This window comes from Hyperoodon ampullatus (genome assembly GCF_949752795.1).
Source record: "Hyperoodon ampullatus genome assembly, chromosome: X".
NCBI classification, from domain to species: domain Eukaryota; kingdom Metazoa; phylum Chordata; class Mammalia; order Artiodactyla; family Ziphiidae; genus Hyperoodon; species Hyperoodon ampullatus.
Genome location: NC_136913.1, coordinates 73,800,115 through 73,824,499, shown reverse-complemented (window position 1 = coordinate 73,824,499; position 24,385 = coordinate 73,800,115). Strand labels below are relative to the sequence as shown.

The following is a 24,385-nucleotide window of genomic DNA, read 5'->3' as shown; positions in this document are numbered from 1 at the left end:
TAAATAGATCAACTCTTTAAAAACACAGACTACCAAAACTTGCTTAATAGGAAAAATAGTCTGAGTATCCCTATGACTGTTAAGGAAATTGAATCCAGAATTTTAAAATATCCCCAAAATGAACCTTTTGCACCCAAATGGTTTCACTGAATAATTCTAACTAAGCATTTTAAAAAGAATTGACACCAATTCTACATAATTTCTTCCAAGAAAGAGAAGAAACCCTTCCCAATTCATTTTATGAGAAAAGTGTTACTCTGACACTAAATACAAAGCCATTTTCAAAAACAGACTGCAGATCAATCCCTCCTGAATATAGATGCAAAATTGCAAACAAAATATTATCTAACCAAATACCACAATGTATAAAAAGAATTACACACCGTAACCAAGTATGATTTATTCCAGGTATGTGAGGCTGGTTTAACATTGAAAAATCAATCAATGTATTTCACCATATCAACAGGCTAAAAATTAAAAAGAAAAAGTCATACTATCCTATAAACATAGGCTGAAAATTCATTTGACAAAATGCAACACTCATTCGTGATACAAACTTTCAGCCAATTAACAGCAGAGCTAAATTACCTCAACTAGATAAAGAGTATCTACAAAGAAATCTACAGATAATATCATACGTAATGTTGAAAAACAACGTTTTCCTGCTAAAATCAGAAAGAAGTGAAGGAAGTCTACATTCGTCACTGCTTTTCAATGTAGTACTAAAAGTCCCTGCCATGACAATAAGGCAAGAAAAAGAAATTAAATTCCCATAAATTTAAAAGGCAGAAATAAATTGTTTTTATTTACAGATGGCATGGCCTGAATGCATATGTAGGAAATCCCAAGGATTAAAACCAACCAAAAAACTTGTAGAGCTAATAAGTGAGGTCAAGTAAGATGGCAGGATGCAAGACCAACATATAAAAATCAACAGTATTTCTATATACTAAGAAAGCTATAGTGTGAAAACTGAATTTGAGAATACAAAAAAATTTATAGTGATTCAAACCATTTATAATTATACAAACAATGAAATACGTAAGTATGAATTTAACAAATCTTGTACAGAACTTGTATGCCAAAAGCTAACTTTGCTGATGAAAGACAGAAAACCTAAATAAATGGAAAGACATACTGTACTCATGTATTGAAAGACTCAAAATAGTAAAGACGTCATTTTTCCCAAATTAATCTGTAGTTTTAATGTAATTCCTATCAAAACCACAGCAAGGTTTTTTATAGACATATACTATATTTTATAAAGTACATGGAAAAGCCACAGTCTCTAGAATAGCCATGAAAATCTTGGAAAAAAGAGAATAAAATAGAAGGAGTAATTCTATCAGATATTAAAACTTACTATGGGGTTTCAATAATCAAGACTGTGGTACTGGTAGAAGGATAGACACATAGATAGGTAAAACTGAATAAAGAAATTGTCCTGAATAAGTACAGATTACTGATTTTTGATAAATCACCACAGCAATTCAATGAAGGAAGAATAGCCTTTTCAACAAATGGTGCTGGAGCAGAAAAACAAAAAGAACATTGAGTTGAGATAATGATCATAAATGTAAAAAGTAAAACCGTAAAACACAGAGAGGAAACACAGGAGAAAATCTTCAGGACCTAAGGCTAGGTAAAGAGATTTTAGACTTGACAGGAAAAGCACCATAACAGAAAAAAAATACAAACTGGACTTCATCAAAATTAAAAAAATTTTGCTCTGCATATGACCCTTTTAACAGGTTATAAAAATAAGCTACAGAGTGGGGAAAATATTTGCAAACTACATATTTGGAAAAGGACTTGTATGTAGAATATGTAAAGAATTCTCATAATCCAACAAAATAAAAACAAACCAATTGGAAAATGGGGAAAATACATGAAGAGAGACATTTCATCAAATGTGGTATACAAACAAGAAGTTCAATATCACTAACCCTTAGAGAAATGAAAATTAAAACTGCAATGAGATATCGCTACATGCACCTATGTGAAGAGCTATTTTTTTTCTTTTTTTAAAAAAAGGACCACACAAAATGCTAGTAAAGATGTGGAGAACATGGACCACTCATGTATTGCTGGTGGGGATATAAAAATGATCCAGCCACTCTGGGAGAGAGTTTGGCAGATTGTTATAAAACTACACATACACTTACCACATGACCCAGCACTTGAACATTTGTCCCAGAGAAATTAAAAGTTATATCTACATAAAAACCTGTACATAAGTGTTCCTAGAAGTTTTATTAATAATAGACAAAAACTGGACACAATGAGATGTCGTACAATGGATAAATGGTTACACAAACTCTGGTACATGCATACCATAGAATACTACTCAGTAATAAAAAAGGAAAAACTATTGACACATGCAACAATCTGAATGAATATCAAGGGAATTTTTCTAAGTGGAAAAATGTCAATCTTAAAAAGTCATATACTGCATGATTCCAATTTTAGAACATTCTTAGGATGATGTAATTATAAAGATGAAAAAAGGTCATTTTCAGGGGTTAGGGATCATGAAGTTCAGAGGGAGACAATAATGGAATAGCAGGAGAGACATCCCTGTGGTGATAGAACAGTCCTATATCTTGATTGTGCTGGTGGTTATACAAATCTAGACATGTGATAAAATTCCATAGAAGGATACATGCAGACATACACACCAATGAATTCGTGTAAAACTGGTGAAATTTGAGTAACGTCTGTGGACATAGCAATGTAAAACTTCTGATTTTCATATCGGGGTAAAATTATATAAGATTTTGCCATTGGGGGAAACTGGTTGAAGGGTTTACATAAGATCTTTGTGTATTCTTTTTGCAACTTAATTTGAGTCCACAACTCTTTCTAAATAAAAAGGTTTAAAAATGAAGGTAATTCAAAGAAAATTTCCAGTAAGATATGTTTCTTCTTTCTCTCATTTCTATTTGGAATCACTGAATGGCATAAAATGCACAAAATTATATCTTTCACTTTCCTTTATGTATTTTAATGTCATCATAAAGTTTATTTGTAATGATGTTTATATTTTAGTTGGTCCAATACTTTAGTCTCTCTTATTCAAAAAATATAATATTCATCAGATATATTTTCCATCTTCACCAGGGTCATAATCATTTCCAAACACCTTCTAAAAATGATTTAGTGTAGTATCTGAGATTGTCTCAGGAATAGATTAAGAGGGAGAAGCATCTGATTGAATAGAAAGTATTTACATTATTATAATGTCAATATATAGCTCAAGCCCTCCTCTAAACAGAAATTAGCCTATTTGTATAAAAATAAATATGATAGTACCTATATTTTAGATGAGATATACTTTAGAGTCTTATGATCAAAGGATGTTAAAACTATTAGCTTTTCATCTGTAACCTGTGGACTGATTTAAAATGTAATGTTTCAGTGGACTCAAGTCATGTAATGTTTCAGTAGCTAGATGATAAATTTATTGTTCCAATGTTTATACAGCATTCCAAATTTGATCACCAATACTTCTTGTACATATAAAGTTTTCAATAGATAGATTCAATACAAAATGCAAAATATCAAAAAGCCCCTATTCCTGACAGCAGTTTGGGAGATCAGTGGCCGCCAAAGGAAGAGGGTCTTGTTTTGGACATTTGCTTCCACATGGGTGAAGTAAGGTGGATAGTCCCAAAGTCTCTACTCTAAAGAATCCCAGAACTGATTTCTAAAAATTATGTAGCACAATGTCATAACATGTGATTTATTTGGTCAATTTGTTTGACTAAGTCTGTGGAAAAATAAAATCAAAGGCTTTATTTGATTGACAAGTCAGTTTAGTCAAAATACTTGAGTCAAAACTAAAATAGCAATTTTGGTAAGTCATGTTGGACACAGTAAAAATGGAAATCACTCATGAAGGCCCAGATCATATAGACTTTGAAATGTCTGCATATGAAAATTTAAGGCAGAATACAAATTATCATTTGAGATATGTATCACAATAGCTGTCACCCAATTTTACAAGGTAGAGTAAGAGGCAGGCTACATGAAGCATACTCTAATCATTTTCTGAAAATTTCCACATAACAGCAAAGCTGGCATTTTATAATTTCCAGAGCTATAAATCATTTTTAAAATCACGATATTACTCAAAACAGATGTGAAAACATATGTTTGCCACAGTTGTATAAACTGCCTACTTGTCAAATTTAATAAATGTTGAGACTTCTACTTTAACTGCGTTCCCTTTTAAGAACTAAAATCTATTTGAAGAAAGCATATTTTATCTTAAGTACAAACGTAACTGGTAGAACTTAACATAGAAAATTTCATTTAAAAGAAAGTTTTCCATTATAACCAGAGAAATACAGTTTAACATGCCACTCCGGTCTATTAATGTCCTCACCAGGATGTGTGACCAACCTATTTGAAATGAGTATAACTGTGCCATTCCACAGTAAGAGATTCAGAAATGCCAGTGCATACCACTGTGTATTTTATGAAAATCGGCTACTGTACATCTGTACTATCACTCCAGCTGATTTTTAATAAGACACAGCAGTGTGTACTTGAACACTGCAGCAAACAGGGCAATCCTAAATGCCATTTTGACTTGTGGGGTTTGCAGTTCTGACAGAATCATATGTATCATGTACAGCTTGAGATTTTCCTAGAAAATATGCTTTACTTCCAAGCTGTCCTTCAAATAGTCATGACTTGCTAGGAAAGAAGTTTCAGGGACAAATTGTTTTTGAGTTATAAATGAAATTTCATCTTTAACTATAATTCCATTACCTGTGTAAGAGTTTGGGTAGTTTAATATACTGAACCTGACTTCCATTCTGACCACTTTTCTGAAATCAAGCATTTATATCTTGGGGCCCCAAAGGGTACAGTCTTTCAGTGTTTGGATAAGAAAAGACAAAACATGTGGCAAGGAAACCAACAGTGGATCAATGAAATTAAAATTATACATTATTCCAAATTCTAACTAAAATGCTCATCTAGGTAGGTAGAAAGCAAGTTCAGTCTAGAGAAGAAATAAAAAAAAATTCTCCATTAACTCTTCAGATCATGGAGTGTTTTTTTCTGTATATTATGAGCATCTTTATTAAAGATGGAAAAATGCACCCTATAGTGAAGTACAATCAGACCATCTGATGATCTGATAAATTACATGTTAGCTTATGTTCTTTAGCTTAGAGTTACTAACTCATGGTGACAGTAATAATGCATAGCCTATAACATATGCTAATATATTTTCCTTTACTCTTACCTTTACGGCCTTTTAAATAAAGTTGTACTCAGTTTTCATATCAAGGAAGCATGTCTTTAAAATTCTTACTTTCCCTACCTTCTTTAAACAGATATCCTAAGAAAAAATTGGATACTGTGCCGAAATGACACGTTTGTCAGTTGATTTCAAGCCAGGTTGATGTCATACCTATCAATATTATAGGTAAATACCTGATTGGAGCTGCTTGCTAAACTTTCCTCTGAAATGTCCAAATTAGCATATACTTTTAAAATCACTTTTGATTGTTGAAGGGAACATCTCTCCTCTATGACAGCAACTCAAGTTTTTCAAACATAACCATCAAATGGTGATTCATTTAAATATAGTCAACAAAGTGCATACACAATAAAAAGAGAATCAGATGTCTCGGATCAGGCATAATAAAAGGGCTTAGGGTAGTTTCCAACCATAGGCACAGAGAAACTTTGGGCTAATATGTTATTTATAACATCAAATAAACAAGCTTCAGGTAAATATTATTTTTTTACTACTAAAAGAATTTATCCAAAGCCAGTATGGATCTATTCTGACTTAGGGAAATGTGGATACAATATACAGCAATCGGATGTTAATTGAGTTAATATTTGATCTTTATATGTACATCAAATAAGCAAAAGTCATTTTACCTTTATTTTCTCTTTGGAATTTTTTGATGGTTGGTCCATTATCCTGATCAACAATAAGTTCCTCTCTATTGTTGGGCATCATAACTATAAATAAGAGATATAACTGAGTAATTTTATTTCAAAACACCCAAAAGAAAAGCAGAAAACCATTACATAAATACCTATTTTACTCCAATAACAACATGAATTTTATACACTTCTACTTCTAAACAAGTGAAAATATTTTTGTTGTTCTGATGATCATACAATTTAAAAATCAATAAGCTGCTTAATCATATGAATTTTAAAGTATAACTAATTCATAGTACATATATAATTTCCAACATGTTTTCTTTAAATCATTTAAAATATTTCCTCTTTTGAAATTCATGTACAAATTAGTTATTTACCTCCATAATTAATGATATATTTCCCAAAATGCTTCAGAGAGAATTTTGCACTTAATCTCATGAGTTTAAAATAATTATGAATTTAGTTTACTTTGTAGTTTTTGCAAATATATAGCAAAATTAATAGATAAAATATAATTTTCTGGTAATTGTAAGTGCTTCTTTGCAAGACATATTGAAAGAGGAAAATCATGTCAATTTCAGTTTATCATTTAATTCTCTTTAGTTATATTTTATTAAAATGTTATATAGCACTATCAATAAAGTATGGTCACTTTAAACCAAAAATCATCAAACCTTTTAATTCACTTATAGACAATCTCACTATCATGCTTGGACAATTGTGGAATGAGCATAGAGAGTATAATTACTGCTGGTGGAATAAGAAATGTTTTATGTTGTCAAGATTTTTTTATAACATTATATTGCTTTGGATATAGTTTATTTCTAAGTATGACATCTCTTATGATATGTCTATTACAGAGTATACATATTTCCCTGTGTACTCTGCTTTTAGCCAGCACTCAATAAATAATTCTCTCTCTTTTTCCGCTCTACCGCCCTCCCTCATCAGTACAAAGATTATCCTAATAGAAGAATGTATGTTTCTTGATTCCTTTATGGTCATCTGGCTACCCCCACAGGTTTTGCTCAGACTCCCTTGAATCTGTTGCACACAATATTGTAACTAGTAGGTTAGCTGTATCCACAGAACAGAGTAAAGTTAGAAAACCTCTGTCACCTCTTCCAGGAATTAAATTTACTCCCTTATGGCCATTAGCTACAAGTTCTAATTCAGTGGTTAACTCTGGCTGCACATTAGAATATCCTGAGAAGATACTGAAAAGCAAAACAGAACACTCCTACTAGGCTCTATTCCAGACCAGGTAAATGAGACCCTGAGCGTGTGGTCTGGGCATCCAGATTTGTAAGTGCTCCATAGGCAATTATAATGGGGAGCCAGATTTGAGACCCACTGGGCTCAGTATGAAGCTAAATAGTTACAAAGAATATATAATATTGAGAAGCTAAGTGAGACTTGGATGAATTTCCACAAGAGAGAAATCATCTTTGTCTTTCCCCACCACAATTCCAGAACCTAACACCTTCCCTAATCCCTCAAATTCCTTTCCTCCCCCATAAAAACATTATTTTGGAGAGTCTTGAAGCAATCACTCTTATGAAGTGTAAAAATTTAGAGTTTACATTAAAAATGTCCCTATAGTAAGACTAAAAGAAGAGAAGATATTATTTTCCCTAAAGGAAATGGATACTTAGGAAATTGGATTGTGTAGGTATAGAAGATTAATGAAGATTTTACCTAGCTCACTTGGTTCATACTTATTATAAACCAAATGAGAATTTGTTATAGCTGAATGCACTGGGTACTGTCTGTATACCTGAGTAGGATCAAACATCAGGAGATGATAAGCAATCAAGGTAAAACCACACAGAGAAAATTAGTGCTTATCCCTCACATTTCCTTAGCGCTTTAAATTTCTGAAGTGTTTTTTTCTACATATTATTTCACTTGACCTCATAAAACTCCAGTGCAATAGGCAGAGCAGTAATTATATCCATATGTTAGGTAAAGATACTCATTGTGGTTAAATGACATACCCAAGATCTCATAGCTAGTTAGTGCCAGACTGTGTCTAGATTCAAGTCTCCAATATGCCAGATCACTGACAATAACATTATAATATTTCTGGAATAGTGTCTGTGGTGTAAGACTTCTGAAACAATAAAAAAGAAACGTAGGAAAAATCATGTTAAAATTTGTGATCTAAATTGCTGAGATTATTGCAAATTATATATTGATTTACTTTTTAATCACTCTTACATGATCAACTGTCCAAAGGATATTTTATCTTCCATTATTCAAAGGGTGCTGTGAATATAGCAAGTGATTTGTATCACACTAGCTGCCAAATACCAGCATATTGAATTAACATATGCTCTACAAAAATCCCATCAAATTGTTCCCATGAGATCCAGTGATACAGTAAATGAAGCCTCTTCCAGAGAACAAACTTCTAACACCTTTTTTGTTGTTCATATTGCTTCAGTAATAAAGAATCTCCACTTTTCAAAAAGCATCAGTTCCCCCAGGTTTTTCTCCCCTCTCTATTGCCTAATGAAGAATTTCCTGAAAGATTATCTTTCAGTTCCTTGCTTCAGGTGAGATACTCACCCATTCTCTCTGAATGGTGATCCATCTGAGAGGGAGAGCTGGACACGCTGCTGCTGGGGTGGGTGGAGTTCTGGCTCCCAGGGCGATGACTCTCTTCCAGAGAAGGAGCAGGAGAAGGACTCTCTGGGATCCGTTCCTTACACGAAAGGAAAAACAAAAGGAAATGTCATCTTGCACCAAGTTTTTCACGTTGGTGGAGACCATAACATTTGAAATGTTGACCTCTCATCCTGAAAGTGCATACATTCATAATACTTGGTCTTAAACACATATCTTCAGACAAAACCATATGTTTTGTTCTTGGGAAATTAATGGGATATTGTGAGGGTTAAATAAGAGAGAAAGATGGAAAGGCTCAGTGCTATGCCAGATATATGGTAGAGCTCAAGAAAGGTTAGTTTCCATTTCCTTTCCTAGGAAATTCATCAAGAATTACGAAGTGAAGTGACTATTGTTAGTGAAAATTTGTTATTGTAAGCTTCTACGCTGATAAAATGTTCAGACCATAACCTGGAGGGTGAGCTTACTGTCTGAGTAAGAAGATCCCCCAAAGGTAAACACCTGGAACCCTGGAATAAAACTTACAAATAGTGGCGTCTGGTACATGTTGTGTCTTTCTGCACTGACAAAACTTATGGCAATAATATACTTGTGATCTATCAGACCTTAGGAATTCATGCTGAATTTTGCAAACAAAATAGTTTGATAGTCACAGGACACTATGATGGGTTTTTGAAACTAACACTAAGACCTATCAATATCAGTTCATTAGTATTGTTTAGATTTTTATAGTTTTAAATTATGAATTTGAATAAAAATAAAATATTTCTTTTATATATCTCAACAGTAATGGTTATAGTTCTCAGGACTTTTGTGATAATGAATATTGCTAAAAACTCTGAAGTTATTCACTGTGCTTATGCATCACAAACTGATGAATAAATCTGAAAACCATTTAATTAACTTGATTAATTAAAAAAACACATTGTAGTGTTTATCCATATATGCAATAAATGTGACTCAGTGATAAACGTGCTGGGACAGAGAATGTTTATTCTATAAAATATTTAATTAATGCATAAAAAATTTCTTAAATTAAATGTTCTGTGTAATTATGTGTAATTACAACCTCAGTATTCTAATCATAACATTAAAAATTAGTTTGTCAAATACGTGCTTATACATTTTCACAATGATTTTGCACAAGAGGCCCAAAACAGATAAACTCCTTAAAGAAAAACTGCTAATGCAAAATTAATATTATGAGAGTTAAAGGTTATTATTTCATTAGTGGAAATTAACATTTTGCAATGTCTATCATTGTGGCAGACAGAATAGTGCCTCCCCGCCCTGCCATAGATGTTTAGTCTGTATCCTAAGAGCTAGAGCCTGTGAATATGTTATCTTACATGGCAAAATGGACTTTTCAGATGTGACTGAGAACCTTGAGATAGAGCTATTCCACTGGATTATCTTGGGGGCAGAAAGGAAAGTCAGAGGAAGATATGATTATGGAAGAATGGTCAGAGAGATAAGCTGGAAAAGGCAAGGAAATCGATTCTTTATTAGGAGCTTACAGAAAGAAATGCACTCTTTCCAGCAGCTTGATTTTAGCCCAATGATAGCCATGTCAGACATCTGACCTACAGAACTGTAATATAATAAATCTGCACTGTTTTAAGCTACTTAATTTGTCATAATTTGTTACAGAAGCAATAAAGAACTAATACAGTCATCAATGTAGTATGTTCATTTTTAAATGGTGTTTTATATATTATTATTTAGCATTTAGCTAACATTTGATAATTTTAATGAAATGAATAGTGGACTTTGAGTATATTAGCTGCAATATGATATAGTTATTAAATACCAATAATTGTAAATATATACTACACCTTAAAGGCTCTATAACTTTTGTCATGATTCAAAAACAATGTTTAAAGACAGAGAAATATATATTTCATTTATATTTAGTATACAGTTAAGTATACAGTTGCAATACTATGTACACAGGGCAAGATCAAAAGACACATATAAGCAAAGCAGAATAAGAGAATCATTTTTTTCCCAAATAATTATATTTGTATTTTGGAGGGAAGGTATGGAGATGGGCAGCAAGTTATATATAGACTTTATACCACATCGTTTACTTTTTGAAAAGACTAGTAGTTCATCAGCTGTGAAATTCAACCTAAAGTGTAGTGATTAAAAATATAATCCCTAAGTAGCATGTGTACATACACACATGCAACCCAACGAAAGGAATTTCATATATGAGGTCAAAATTATTTTTTTTGATTTTCACTGTTGTGTAGTTTCAATGATTCTATGCTAAAATATGTCCATTCAGTCTTTGAATTCTAACATTGGATGTTTGCTGAAAAATCTGTAATTTAATAGCTATGTTTATCTCTAATGGACCTGTAAGTGAATGGATAAGGACAAAGTACAACACTTACTGAGCAAAAATAGAACTGAACAAACAAAATCACTGTGTAGTGGCAAACAGGAATAATACACAGCAATATATGCTGCCATAATAAAAATGGAAAATTTGGGGGTGGTTCATAAAGCTGATGGTTTGGAAAAGCAAGAGAATTCAAGTGACAGTGATACTTGATCTTGCTCATCCTGCTTAAAAAATGAAAGCTCATGCTGAATTTAAAAAAAAAATTGGAAGAACATCTACACAAATAGAAAATACTATAAATAATGAGAAAAAATACAATGCTATAAAGAGGAATCCTCCAAAATGTTTAAAATTTTCATATGAACAAATAATATGAACTCAAATAATTTACTCTTAAACTCTTTCTTTGACATTTTGAACAGTACATTAGGTGGAAAAATAAATTAACTTTGAAAACATGACTTAGAGCTACAGTAACATTTTCCATAAAGTCATACTTCTGCTTTAATATTTTGTAGCCTGCACTTTCCAAATTCGATCAAGCTTCAATTCATTGTTATTGTTTCTTAAGACCTCACAGAGTTCAGACATTTTTCACCATGTAAACAACATTAGATGAATCCAGTGCCTTATACTGATTAAGAATTAAGTGGGTTAAATATATATATATATATATATATATATATATATATATATATATATATATATATATATATATATATCAGGGGCTTCCCTGGTGGCGCAGTGGTTGAGAGTCCGCCTGCCAATGCAGGGGACACGGGTTCGTGCCCTGGTCCGGGAAGATCCCACATGCCACGGAGCGGCTGGGCCCGTGAGCCATGGCCGCTGAGCCTGCGCGTCCAGAGCCTGTGCTCCGCAATGGGAGAAGCCACAAAAGTGAGAGGCCCGCATACCTCAAAAAAAAAAAAAAATCTGTAGGAAACTGGGAATGTTTAATTTCTCCTAAAATAATGAATAGTTCTATAAACAATTTCTACTTTGCAAGTAAACAGATCCATTTTTCAGCACTGTAATCAGTATGCATCTATTTAGCTACTTAACTGCAACGTGTTTTGGTTCATTAGGTGGCTACTGTTGTGACTCAGCCTAGTTAACTTTTCACAGCAAGTTAATCTGTTTTATTACAAATGAGAACACAAGTGATAATGTCTTCACCATTTGCCAAATACAGGTTTAACAGTATTTGCAACAAATCAATAAGGGCGTTTAAAAAGGAAAATTGCAAATCTATAACTCCAATCATTTTACTCATTGATGACTTAATTTTATTTGGCATTTATGACTTTTACAACACTGTTACTTTTCATTTCATTTGTGCCCCATCAAAAACAGCTGTAGCTCTTCTGAAACACTGCAGAAGTTTTCTCCATATTCAGTCAAAGTAGCAAAGGAGGGAGATTTCCAAAACTAATACATACTTACCCAATCAATCCCCACTTTCCCCTGAAATTAGTTAAATTATCTGTAATAATAACTCAAATTCTAGCATGTACTTACATAGTTCAAGGTTTGTGCCTAAGAAGAAAGAGTCATTATAGAAAACGTTTTTAATTAGTACCTATTATTCCCTCTTCTATCACACTGTTTCCCTTTTTTGGGGGTACGTATGGTCAAAGGAGATGTTCATCATATTAAATCATTTGAAAGTACATTTGAACCTTAATAAAAACCAGGGTCAAAGCTGAGAATAATCAGTTTTATACAAGGTTTAACACAGTCATTTTGGTATAGGATTTAGTTTGTTGGCACTAAGGTATCAAGTCTGCCCATTTTCATGGAGATCCTTTATTCATCTCAATGTATTTCTTTACATCTTTGGAAATATAATATACGCAGAACTTGTGAAGTACTAATACACGCATATTAAACGTGTTTATATGTATGTGTTCATGTGCGTAGTTGCCTTTTAAAAACACCTATCTCAATGTTAAATTGTACCTCTGATGTTTTATGATATTGATTCTTCTCAAGCATTCAGTGGGGTTATGTAACACACAATTTGTCTTTTTATTTTTATTTAATTGGAATTTAATTCTCACTGTAACTACTCTTCCAAATGTTAATCTATTAATGAGTTTCTAAAGGATTTAATGGCATTTCGTTGCTTAGGAGTGGCTTTTGGAAGTTTATCTGAATGCTAGATATTTTATTCATGCATTTGTCTTGATATTTCATATTTAATTGATGTGTTCCTTCTGTACTGTCACCAGAGGTATGCAGAAACAGAACAGATTGTAATTTGACACACTTAAATAATAAAATCAGGAACAAGAAAATAAGTTTGTTCATTGTTGTTGCTAACTTGGGTTACCATTAGTCCTGATGAAGAATTTGATGATCAGATTTATTATCTTTGAATACTATTGGATGCATGACACTTTATGAATTTTTATGAATCAGTTTAAGAATGAGTATGTGTTCCATAATCAACAATTTACAAATGTATTTAAGTTAACACAGATGGATATGGCAGGGTTTTCATGAATTTAGAAAAAAAACAGACAGATGAGGGGGGTGCAACTGGAACATGTAACCATGAGAGAGTCCAAAATCATAAGCATGCCCTAACTGTGACCTATGTAATATTTGGACAAAGGACCCTTTCACCTCTTCAATTTGAAACTTGTTCTGGAATAGGCTGACAGCTGAAGGGAATCAGCCATAATATCTGTTCATAGCATGTAAATCACCTCGAGTGGGAGAATGGACAGTTCAGTGGGAATATGTATGGCTTGCAAATTATGTTGTAGGCTTGGACCTCTGTCACCCATCCAAACACACACACACACACACACACACACACACACACACACACACACACCTTAATTCTCACTCAGTGCATCTTCATCTCATGTTCTAAAAACAGTAATAGCTTTGTCTTTCCACAGAGCACTTAGAATAAGACTCAACTAGTGATTTTTTCAGTGAATTTGAATTATCACAAAAAACCCTCTCTGTGTTGACTAATTTTAATACCAGATGTTCACATGCTAATGCCATTGCCTTGTGACCATTTCCAATCAATTCATTAATTGCCAGCTGCTCAGCTAAACAAAAAACACAGCTAATCAGATGATACTGGTAAACAGCCAAATAACAGCTTCCTACTTAAATTTGTTATCAGAGAAAACTATGGCACACTGATATGACAAAGTTTCCCACAAATAGAGAAAAACTGTATTATAAAATATTTAAATGTAGGAAAATATATTTTCATATCAGTCAGCTATTTTACCTATTATTCTCTCAGGATTTTGCCACATTGAGTAATATAACTGAAGGATGAAAAACTTTGAAAGCCTAATGATCTTAATGCAATTTTCAATTCATGTTATAGTTATATTCGTTACTAGCTACAAATGGTAATATCTGAGCCAACAGTAAAGGGACCTGAGCCAGACCTAAAGACTATGTGCCTGGCATAACAATATTCCCAAACTAATTTCTGGCCAAAAAGCAGAAACAAACAACAACAACAAAACCAAAAACATTTGTTCGCAAATTTTAATGTCTTTTCCAGCTTGGGAATTAACGTCTGTATCACTAATGATCATTTATGTTGAAAACACTCCCCAAAGTTTAATATCCGACGAATCATTAGTTTTCATTAATTCATGCAACAAACATTTATTGAGTGGCTAATATACCCATTGAGGATGAAAGAAAGGCCTATGAGTGTCTTCATGTGGTGTGTAGATGCTCATAGTTCAGACTAAAGACTAAATAATCCACATATAAACATTTAAAGATAGGTTAAAATAAAATACAAATTAGATCAATTTTGATATCAGAATGGGCACCTCTCTCCAGTCCCCACCAGATCCCTAACTTTTCTTTTGTGGCACTGAGATCAAAACAGCCACTGCACATGAACAGATGCTCTCTAGAGGGCGGGTCCAATACCTGTATATGCATCTAATGGTGGGGAGCCCTTGGTCCTGGTACTGATAAGAAGTTGCACAGACAAATGTATATAGGGAAAGCTACTTCTTTCTCAGGCTAGCTCTCTGCCATGATTTTGGTTTCTACTTATTACTATTTCTATATGAGTATAGAAAACATAATAAAAGAAAACATAAGTATAAAAAATAATAAAAGAAAATAATATTAGCTAATATATATACTGAGTATTTACTAGATGTCAGACAGTGCTCTAAGTATGTTAACAAGTTTGTCTCATTTAAGTCTCTTGTTAACACTATGAAATATGTACAATTATTATCCCCATTTCATTGGGAAATAAGGAAAACTGAGATACAGGCAGGTTAATTAATTTTCCTAAAGTCATATAAAAAGAAATTTTGAAACCAGCATTCAAATACAGGAAGACAATCTGACTTCAGAGCTTGTGTTCTTACCCATCATGCCATACTGCCTCAAGTGAAATCTCAATGCTTCTTACTTAGCTGACAAACTATGATGGCTCTAGCCAGAAACATTATATAATTCTATAAATTATTTTGGGGATGGGGCATCTGCCTGTTTCATTTTGTGTTTTTGATAAAGCAATGGAACATGATCCTTTGAACATATTAGACCTTTGCTAAATCAGTGAATTCTGTGTTCTTGCTCTCTGTTTACTAATAGAAAAAGCTGACAATAATAATGGAGTAAGACAATATTCAGCAACAGCTATCATTTCTGGCCAAATTCAAGGCTAATTGCAATACACTTGCTGATTTTTCAATCTGTATTATCCTTTTTTTCCCAAAGATTACTAGTGATTCTGAACTTTCCAACCATCCTATCTAATGCTCTAGAACAGTGCTGTCCAATAAAATTTTCTGCAGTGACACAAATGTCCCTTACCTGTGCTATCTAATACAGTAGTCAAGAACCATGTGACTACTGAGCAGTTGAAATGTGGCTAGTTGAATCTGAGGAACTGAAGTTTTCATTTTATTTAATTAATTTAAATTGAAATAGCCACATGTGGCTAGTGGTTACTATATTGAATAGTGTTGCTATAGTAGGTATGTGCTATGCATCTTCCTAAGATACTTTGTTAATTGTGTACCACCATGGAGGTGGGGAAATTTATTAAACCATAAGCAAATATATATTTTCTTTAGATTCTAAGCTTCTAAAAGTCACATCACTTCTCAGAGCTCTAAAAAGCTATGGTTTTCTCTCCTACCTGTGAAAAGGAAATGAAAAAGACGAAGCCAGGTCTAGTCTACCTTGGGTTAGCTTTCACTATCTAAGGACATTTGCAGGAGTCAACACATCTAATCACCTAATTTTTTCACACTAGGGTAGAAATATTTACACACTGGTAGAAGAAAAAGCACAAATGCAATTATGCTCTTTCCAATTTGACTTTATTCTATGTTAAGTTGGTATAATATCAATTGTCAAAGAAACTAACTATTCATTCATTTTATAGAGATTTCTCAAACTTTGACTCACATGTTATGCCTTTCTGAAGAAAGAAAATATAATAGGTAAACTGCTTTGAAAAGATTTTGTTTGATTTGCTTAATGGATGTGGGAGAATATTGGCATAGAAAGTTTGATTTGATAAACATTTCATATTTCATGTAATGATTTAAAAGGAGAGTGTTGTCTTGCTCAAACTAGAGATAATTGTTAAATATACAGTAATTCTGTGAGCCAAGTGTTAAGCTGTTGTTAACTTGAAATCAGCCATGGTGGGAATATTTACACCTTAGAAATTGGCAAATGTTATAAATCAGAGGTTTTCTTTTTTATTTTGTTTTGTTTATGAAGAGCTGCTTTACAGACACACCACTCGATGCTGGACCAAATATAAATTCTAAAACACTGAACTTTTAAGTCTATTATAGGGATTTGAAGGTTTTTTATTTCATTCTAATGTTTAGCATTATCACACTAGGCAAATAACAAGATTATGTATAAGTACACTAAGTGTTGCATTCATTTGAGTCTATGAGCATTCAAACGAACTCAAGTACACTGTCACATTATTAAAACAAATATTATGCAAATATGCAATCACAGTTGTATGCATTCTACATTGGTCCTTTTAAATAACCTGAACAATTAAGGACAAACATGGCACACTGACAATCATCCACAAGTAACCTTTTAAGCACAGGGAAAGTAGGAAAACTTAAATCATTATACATAGTTTCCATTTTTTTATGACAGGAATCCTGGTCTCATGGAGTATAAAACAAAATCAGCAAAAGCATGTTTTCAAAATAATACATATTAGTTCATTTTATCTGTTTAAATTTTTAATAAAGAGTTCTGTTTATTATTTGTATCTTCCCATTAGGTTATAAGCCTTAAAAACCACCTGATGCATAATAGGGACTCAATCAATGGAGAACAAAAAATATGGATGGCTTTAAACCAGATATCAATGGCTTCTTCTGATTCAAATAGCTAACAATATACTTGCTAACAAATGCCAAATTGGCTAACCTGAATTATGATTAGGAGTTAACATGACTTATAGATTAGCCTAACCAGTTTTCTGATGTAGACTCAATCAGAAGAAATGGAAACATAGAAATGAAGTGTAAAGAATGTGAGAGGTCTAGTTTGCAGAAAGAAAAAGTGAAGCACAGGAATATTAAAATATTTCCTCCCAGGCACTTCAATCAGAAATGCTAAGTGCTTTCAACACGCTTTATGATAAAAACTCTCCAGAAAGTGGGCACAGAAAGAACAAACTTCAACATAATAAAGGCTATATGTGACAAACCTTCAGCTAACATCATACTCAACAGTGAAAAGCTGAAAGCATTTCCTCTAAGATCAGCAACAAGACAAGGATGTCCGCTCTTGCCACTTTTATTCAACATAGTTCTATAAGTCCTAGCCATGGCAATCAGAGAAGAAAACGAAATAAAAGGAATCCAAATTGGAAAAGAAGAAGCAAAACTGTCACTGTTTGCAGATGGCATGATACTATACATTTGATACTATACATAGAAAATCTTATAAATGCTACCAGAAAACTACTAGACCTCATCAATGGATTCAGTAAAGTGGAAAGATACAAAATTAATACACAGAAATCTGTTTCATTTCTATACACTAACAACAAAAGATCAGAAAAAGAAATTAAAGAAACAGCCCCATATACCATCACATCAAAAAGAATAAAATACATAGGAATAAGCCTACCTAAGGAGAAGAAAGACCTGTATTGGAAAACTATAAGATGCTGATGAAAGAAATCAAAGACAACACAAACAGATGGAAAAATATACCATGTTCTTGGATTGGAAGAATGAATATTGGGAAAATGACTATACTACACAAGGCAATCTACAGATTCAATGCAATCCCTATCAGATTACCAATGGCATTTTTCACAGAACTGGAGCGAAAAGATCTTGATTTTTGTATAGAGACACAAAAGACTCCAAATAGCTAAAGCAATCTTGAGAAAGAAAAACGGAACTGGAGGAATCAGGCTCCCTGACTTCAGACTATACTACAAAGCTATAGTCATCAAAAGAGTATGGTACTGGCACAAAAACAGAAACATAGATCAATGGAACAGGATAGAAAGCCCAGAAATGAACCCATGCACTTATCGTCAATTAATCTATGACAAAGGAGCCAAGACTATACAATGGAGGAAAAACAGTCTCTTCAATAAATAGTGCTGGGAAAACTGGACAGCTACATGTAAAAAAATGAAATTAGAACACTCTTTAACACCACACACAAAAATAAACTCAAAATGGATTAAAGACCTAAATGTGAGACTGTAAAACTCTTAGAGGGAAACATAGGCAGAACACTCTCTGACATAAATGGCAGCAATATCTTTTTCAATCCATCCCCCACAGTAATGAAAATAAAAACAAAAAATAAACAAACCTAATTAAACTCAACAGCTTTTGCACAGCAAAGGAAAACATAAACAAAACAAAAAGACAACCACAGAATGAGAGAAAATATTTGCAAATGATGCAACCAACAAAGGATTAGTCTCCAAAATTTACAAACAGCTCATGTGGTTCAATAGTATAAAAACAAACAACCCAATCAACAAATGGGCAGAAGACCTAAATAGACATTTCTCCAAAGAAGACATACAGATGGCCAAGAGGCACATGAAAAGATGTTTAACATCACTAATTATTAGAGAAATGCAAATCAAAACTACAATAAGATATCAACTGACACCAGTCAGAATGGCCATCAGCAAAAAATCTACAAGCAATAAATTTTGAACAGGGTGTAGAGAAAAGGGAACTCTCCTCCACTGTTGGTGGGAATGTAAACTGGTACAGCCACTATGGAGAACAGTATGGAGGTTCCTTTAAAAACTAAAAATAAAACTACCATATGATCCAGCGATCCCACTCTTGTGTATATATCTGGAGAAAAACTTGGTTCGAAAGTATACATGCATCACAATGTTCATTGCAGCACTGTTTACTATAGCCGAGACATGGAAACAACCTAAATGTTCATCAACAGATGAATGGATAAAGAAGATGAGGTACATATATATAATGGAATATTACTCAGCCATAAAATGAATGAAATAATGCCATTTGCAGCAACATGGATGGACTTGGAGATTATCATACTAAGTGAAGTAAGTCAGACAGAGGAAGACAAATATCATATGATATCACTTATATGTGGAATCTAAAAAAAATATACAACTGAACTTATACACAAAACAGAAACAGACTCACAGTCTTAGAGAAAGAACTTATGGTTGTCACAGGGAAGCATGGGGTGGGGGTGAGGGATAGACTGGGAGTTTGGGACACATATGTACATACTACTGTATTTAAAATAGTTAACCAGCTACCTACTGTATAGCACAGGGAACTTTGCTCAATATTCTGTAATAACCAAATGGGAAAATATTTTGAAAAAGAATAAAATAAAACCCTTTAACAATAAAATGTCAAAATATGTGAAATATAAAAAAAGAAATGCTAAGTGCTGGAAATTAAATATGGTTTATGGAGCAAGTCATTCACTAACTTGATATTCTCTGTTTCTCATATATTCAAAGCACATACTGCAAGTCCAGCTTCCAAAGGAAATTGTGATCACAGTCTCATGAGCATCAGTGACAACACACAGGCACCAGCTTAACACAAACTATACTAAAGGAGAGTAGCAGGTGTTTAGAAGGATTCTGAACACAATATCACAGTATGTTTTTAATTCCAGAGATTTAAAAAAATGATATGAAAACAGGAAAAATTTTACTTGAAAGTAAAAAAAAAAAAAAGATATACGAACAAGAATAATTTAAACACATCAATAAGTTTGGCAGCTCTTTTTGTGCATATTTGTAAATTTTAATACAACTAAACACATATTTCAGACTTTTTGTAATGTGTTATAATCTCTTACTGTGAATCTCAAGTTCCTGATATATATATATATATATATTTTTTTTTTTCTGCAGCTGTGTTTTAAATCGCTTGAAAGTAGGGATATAATGGAAATGCTAGCCGACTTTTAACTACAGAGATGCTTTCCTAGATGACTCTATAATCACATTAGATTGTCTATGCTATGGACTGAAAGCTTGTCTCCCCAAAATTCATGGGTTGAAACTCTAAACCTAAATGTGGTGGTATTTAGAGATGGCGCTTCTGGGAGGTAATAGGTCATAAGGGGGTAAACTTCATGTTGGGATTAGTGCCCTTATAAGAACAGGCACGGTAGAGCTAGCTTCCTCTCTTTCTCTTCACCTTGTGAGGACACAGCAAGAAGATGACTGTCTGAAAACCAGAAAGAGAGCTCTCACCAGGAATATAATCACAGGCACTTTGGTGTTGGATTTCCCAGCCTCTAGAACTGTGAGAAATTTATCTTGTTTAAGCCATCTAGTTTATGATATTTTGTTATAGCAGACCGCCTGAGCTCAGACAATGTAATACACAGCAAAGAGGGTTTTGTGAAGCAAGGTGTTGTGGCATTCCTTAATTCATAGTGGGTTTGTCAGAAAAAAATCAAATTCCATAATTATGTCATTTATTTCTAAATGTTAAATTTTCTGATCATTCAAATTTTGGAAGTACAGTTTACCTCTAAATGGTAAATATAATATAAAAGACCTGATGACTTCAATGCAAATATTTTGTGAGTAATTACAATGAGTAATACAAATTTAAATACCTGTTTTTTTATGACAAACTACCAGGATAAAAATAATCTGTAAATGTAATAGAGAAAATGTTTTTTTTTAATAGTTCCTGTATGCGACAAGTAGTAGTACATGATAAACTCTCAATTCATAGGTTTGCCCACTGCATGTGATATTCTAATAGTTTGAACTTTGAAAATGTGCTTCACCAAGAAACACATTGAAAACAAATTTCCGTTGAAATATAGATCAACAGACGTGTGAAATTTCTGTACATATAATTGGGTACCACATAGTATCATATTGATAACTGTTCTTGAAAGAAGGGGTGAGGCTTTAACATATGAACACCTAATTTGTCAATTAATTAAAATATTTTTGTTATGGTTGTTCCTGTGAATCATTATATTAAAACTAATAATGTTACTATCATACAATAGCACCATTGTAAAAATAAACAAGAAAAAATTGGCAACTATATTAAAAGCTTCTCACTACATATTCACTGAAATCAACTCTTTGTAAAAAATATTTTTTTAATTTCCTTCTCATCCTCTGATGGAAATCTATTTTAATAGATTTGCAGAGAAATTTATCAAAAGGAATTCAAAATAAATATTTTGTTTCCAACTGACTTTAGTCAAAATAACTATATGAAAGTAGATGTAATCTTCTTCAGCGTAAAATGGTTTCTGCATATTTGCAGGACTTAAATAACCATGTGATCCATGTCAACTTTTACAAAACAGCATCCAGTTGTGTTTGTGAAGGCTCTGACTTCCTCTTAAAATAGGTCACATATGAAATAGACAAATCAGCAATAAACAAAAATATACCTATATTACTTTTATACATGAACAATATTTGGATTATTAAAGGAAAAGATAATTATCCTTTCCATTTCAATCGTTATCTCCACCAATAACCAAATACTAGTCATGAACTCCATCCCCAAGTGCTTCTTTGATCCAAATTCATCACAAAGCTATCAAAAGTCCCAAACATTCAACCAAAATGTAGCTGATTCAGTCTGAGTAATGGTCATTAAGAAAGTAAACAAAGGTACCTCTGAAGAGCCATAATCATGCCTCTACTGAGAGTATTTTTTCATCATTTCAAAGTAAGTGTGACAATTCCATTACTGTAAATCATGTTTTTTTTCATAATAGAGTTTCCCTGTTTCGTGTGGGGTCATATTTATGTAGTAGCCATCCAGTTTCAAAATCATAGGAAATTTATTCCATTTTTTTTTTTTTTTTGTGGTATGCGGGCCTCTCACTGTTGTGACCTCTCCCATTGTGGAGCACAGGCTCTGGACGCACAGGCTCAGCAGCCATGGCTCACAGGCCCCGCCGCTCCATGGCATGTGGGATCTTCCCAGACAGGGGCATGAACCCCTGTCCCCTGCAACGGCAGGCAGACTCTCAATCACTGCGCTACCAGGGAAGCCCCCATTCGATCTTTTAAATAATGTTCATGGATGATTTTTTGTCTCAAAGACAACTCCAATTCCTGGTTTACGTTCTGATCAAGTATTCAAACAGAGCTCTGATTAGCTGGGGTAGACTAATTCACTGAGGACCACAATATTTACAGGAAGCACACTGCCTCTTGGCCATGGAAATATATATGGAGCTTAATAAAAATTTATCAGTTTTTCTTTTCCTTTCCTACAAAGGTTATGTTTTAAATTTTCTTTCTTTCTTTTCTTTTTTTTTACATGTTATTGGAGTATAATTGCTTTACAATGGTGTGTTAGTTTCCGCTTTACAACAAAGTGAATCAGTTATGCATATACATATGTTCCCATATCTCTTCCCTATTGTGTCTCCCTCCCTCCCACCCTCCCTATCCCACCCTTCTACGTGGTCACAAAGCACCGAGTTGATCTCCCTGTGCTATGTGGCTGCTTCCCACTAGCTAACTATTCTGTTTGGTAGTGTATATATGTCCATGCCACTCTCTCACTTTGTCAAAGCTTACCCTTCCTCCTCCCCATATCTTCAAGTCCATTCTCTAGTAGGTCTGTGTCTTTATTCCCATCTTACCCCTAGGTTCTTCATGACAGTATTTTTTTTTTTTAGATTCCATATATATGTGTTAGCATACGGTATTCATCTTTCTCTTTAAGACTTACTTCATTCTGTATGACAGAATCTAGGTCCATCCACCTCACTACAAATAACTCAGTTTTGTTTATTTTTATGGCTGAGTAATATTCCATTGTATATATGTGCCACATCATTTTTATCCATTCTTCATTGTTTTAGAAGTCCCCCAAACTGGAAGACAATTTAAAATGGAACAAAAATGTCTAGAATCTCACATTTCTTCTGCCTTCACTTCTTTCACTCCCATGTGCATCTATTACAATCATATCAATATTTCAAGATCCAGCTCAAATCTATCAACTGTAATGCCATTTGTGATTCCTGCTCCCTCTTTCTCCAATCTAAGTTTGATCTCTCCCTCCTCTAAATTCTTCTAATACTTGGTTATTCTCTATGCTATCCATCACAGTCTGTGTTGTTATGTAAGTTAAATAGTACTTGTTGTTTGTCTTAAATTTTGTTTGTGAGTCCTGGAAGTCCGGAATTATGTCCTATTCGTGTCCTATATTGCTCTCTGAGATGTGTATATATCAACAGTATAATATTTGTTGAATAAATGGAGGAACAAGGGAACAACTCAAGGGATGCCCTGATTAGCTATACTCTTTTGATCCTATATACCCTTATATTATCTCCTCAACAAAAGGAAAAATATATTAAAGAGCTTAGTTCACGTGTTACTTGGAGGACAGAGAGACCATGTGCCAAACTAATAGGAGACATAAGGAGGATTATAAAATATTATTTGTGTTTCATTACCCAGTTGTCCTGAAATTTTGAAAAAGTTTATTCTAGAATATGATGATAATGATATAAATTATCATAAGTATTTATTTAATGTTTCACAGTTTTAAACTCTATTTTACTCATATTATCTCCAGACAGCCAGTGAAATAAGTGGTATAGATCATTACTATCACCTATATTTTACAGTTGTGGAGGGTTAATTGTCATATCCAAGGTCATTCAGCTATTAATTGGAAGAATAAGAATTGAAATTCAGGTCTTTCTGACTATAAGTCTTGTATGGTATGTACTACTCCACAACTGCATCACAAACAACAGAAAGATGCAGTGGTTACTTTGTCTTACACTAGCAATGGGAGAGGATTTTGCACATTCTTCTACTCTGTCCTTAGCTGGGCACACCTCCCACACACTGTTCTCATGAATGCAAGACAGGAAGCTAGAAATAAAGGTCATATCTGTGGTCATTTAATGAAAACAAACAACAAGAATAACAAAAAATAAATAAATAACACCTTAGCAGGCCTAGTCAGAAATCAA

The 24,385-nt window shown here is 33.3% G+C and overlaps 1 protein-coding gene across 1 annotated transcript in view; it reads right to left on the bottom strand.

Moving 5' to 3' along the window:
• The window catches only part of DACH2 (dachshund family transcription factor 2), a gene marked incomplete at both ends in the record, with an annotated part of 663,098 nt that overhangs the window by 154,749 nt on the left and 483,964 nt on the right, over window positions 1-24,385 (bottom strand). Inside the window, 2 exons of the mRNA XM_079727906.1 lie at window positions 5,905-5,988; window positions 8,488-8,623. Of these exons, the coding sequence (XP_079584032.1) occupies window positions 5,905-5,988; window positions 8,488-8,623 (220 nt within the window). The remainder of the gene's footprint in view (window positions 1-5,904; window positions 5,989-8,487; window positions 8,624-24,385) is intronic.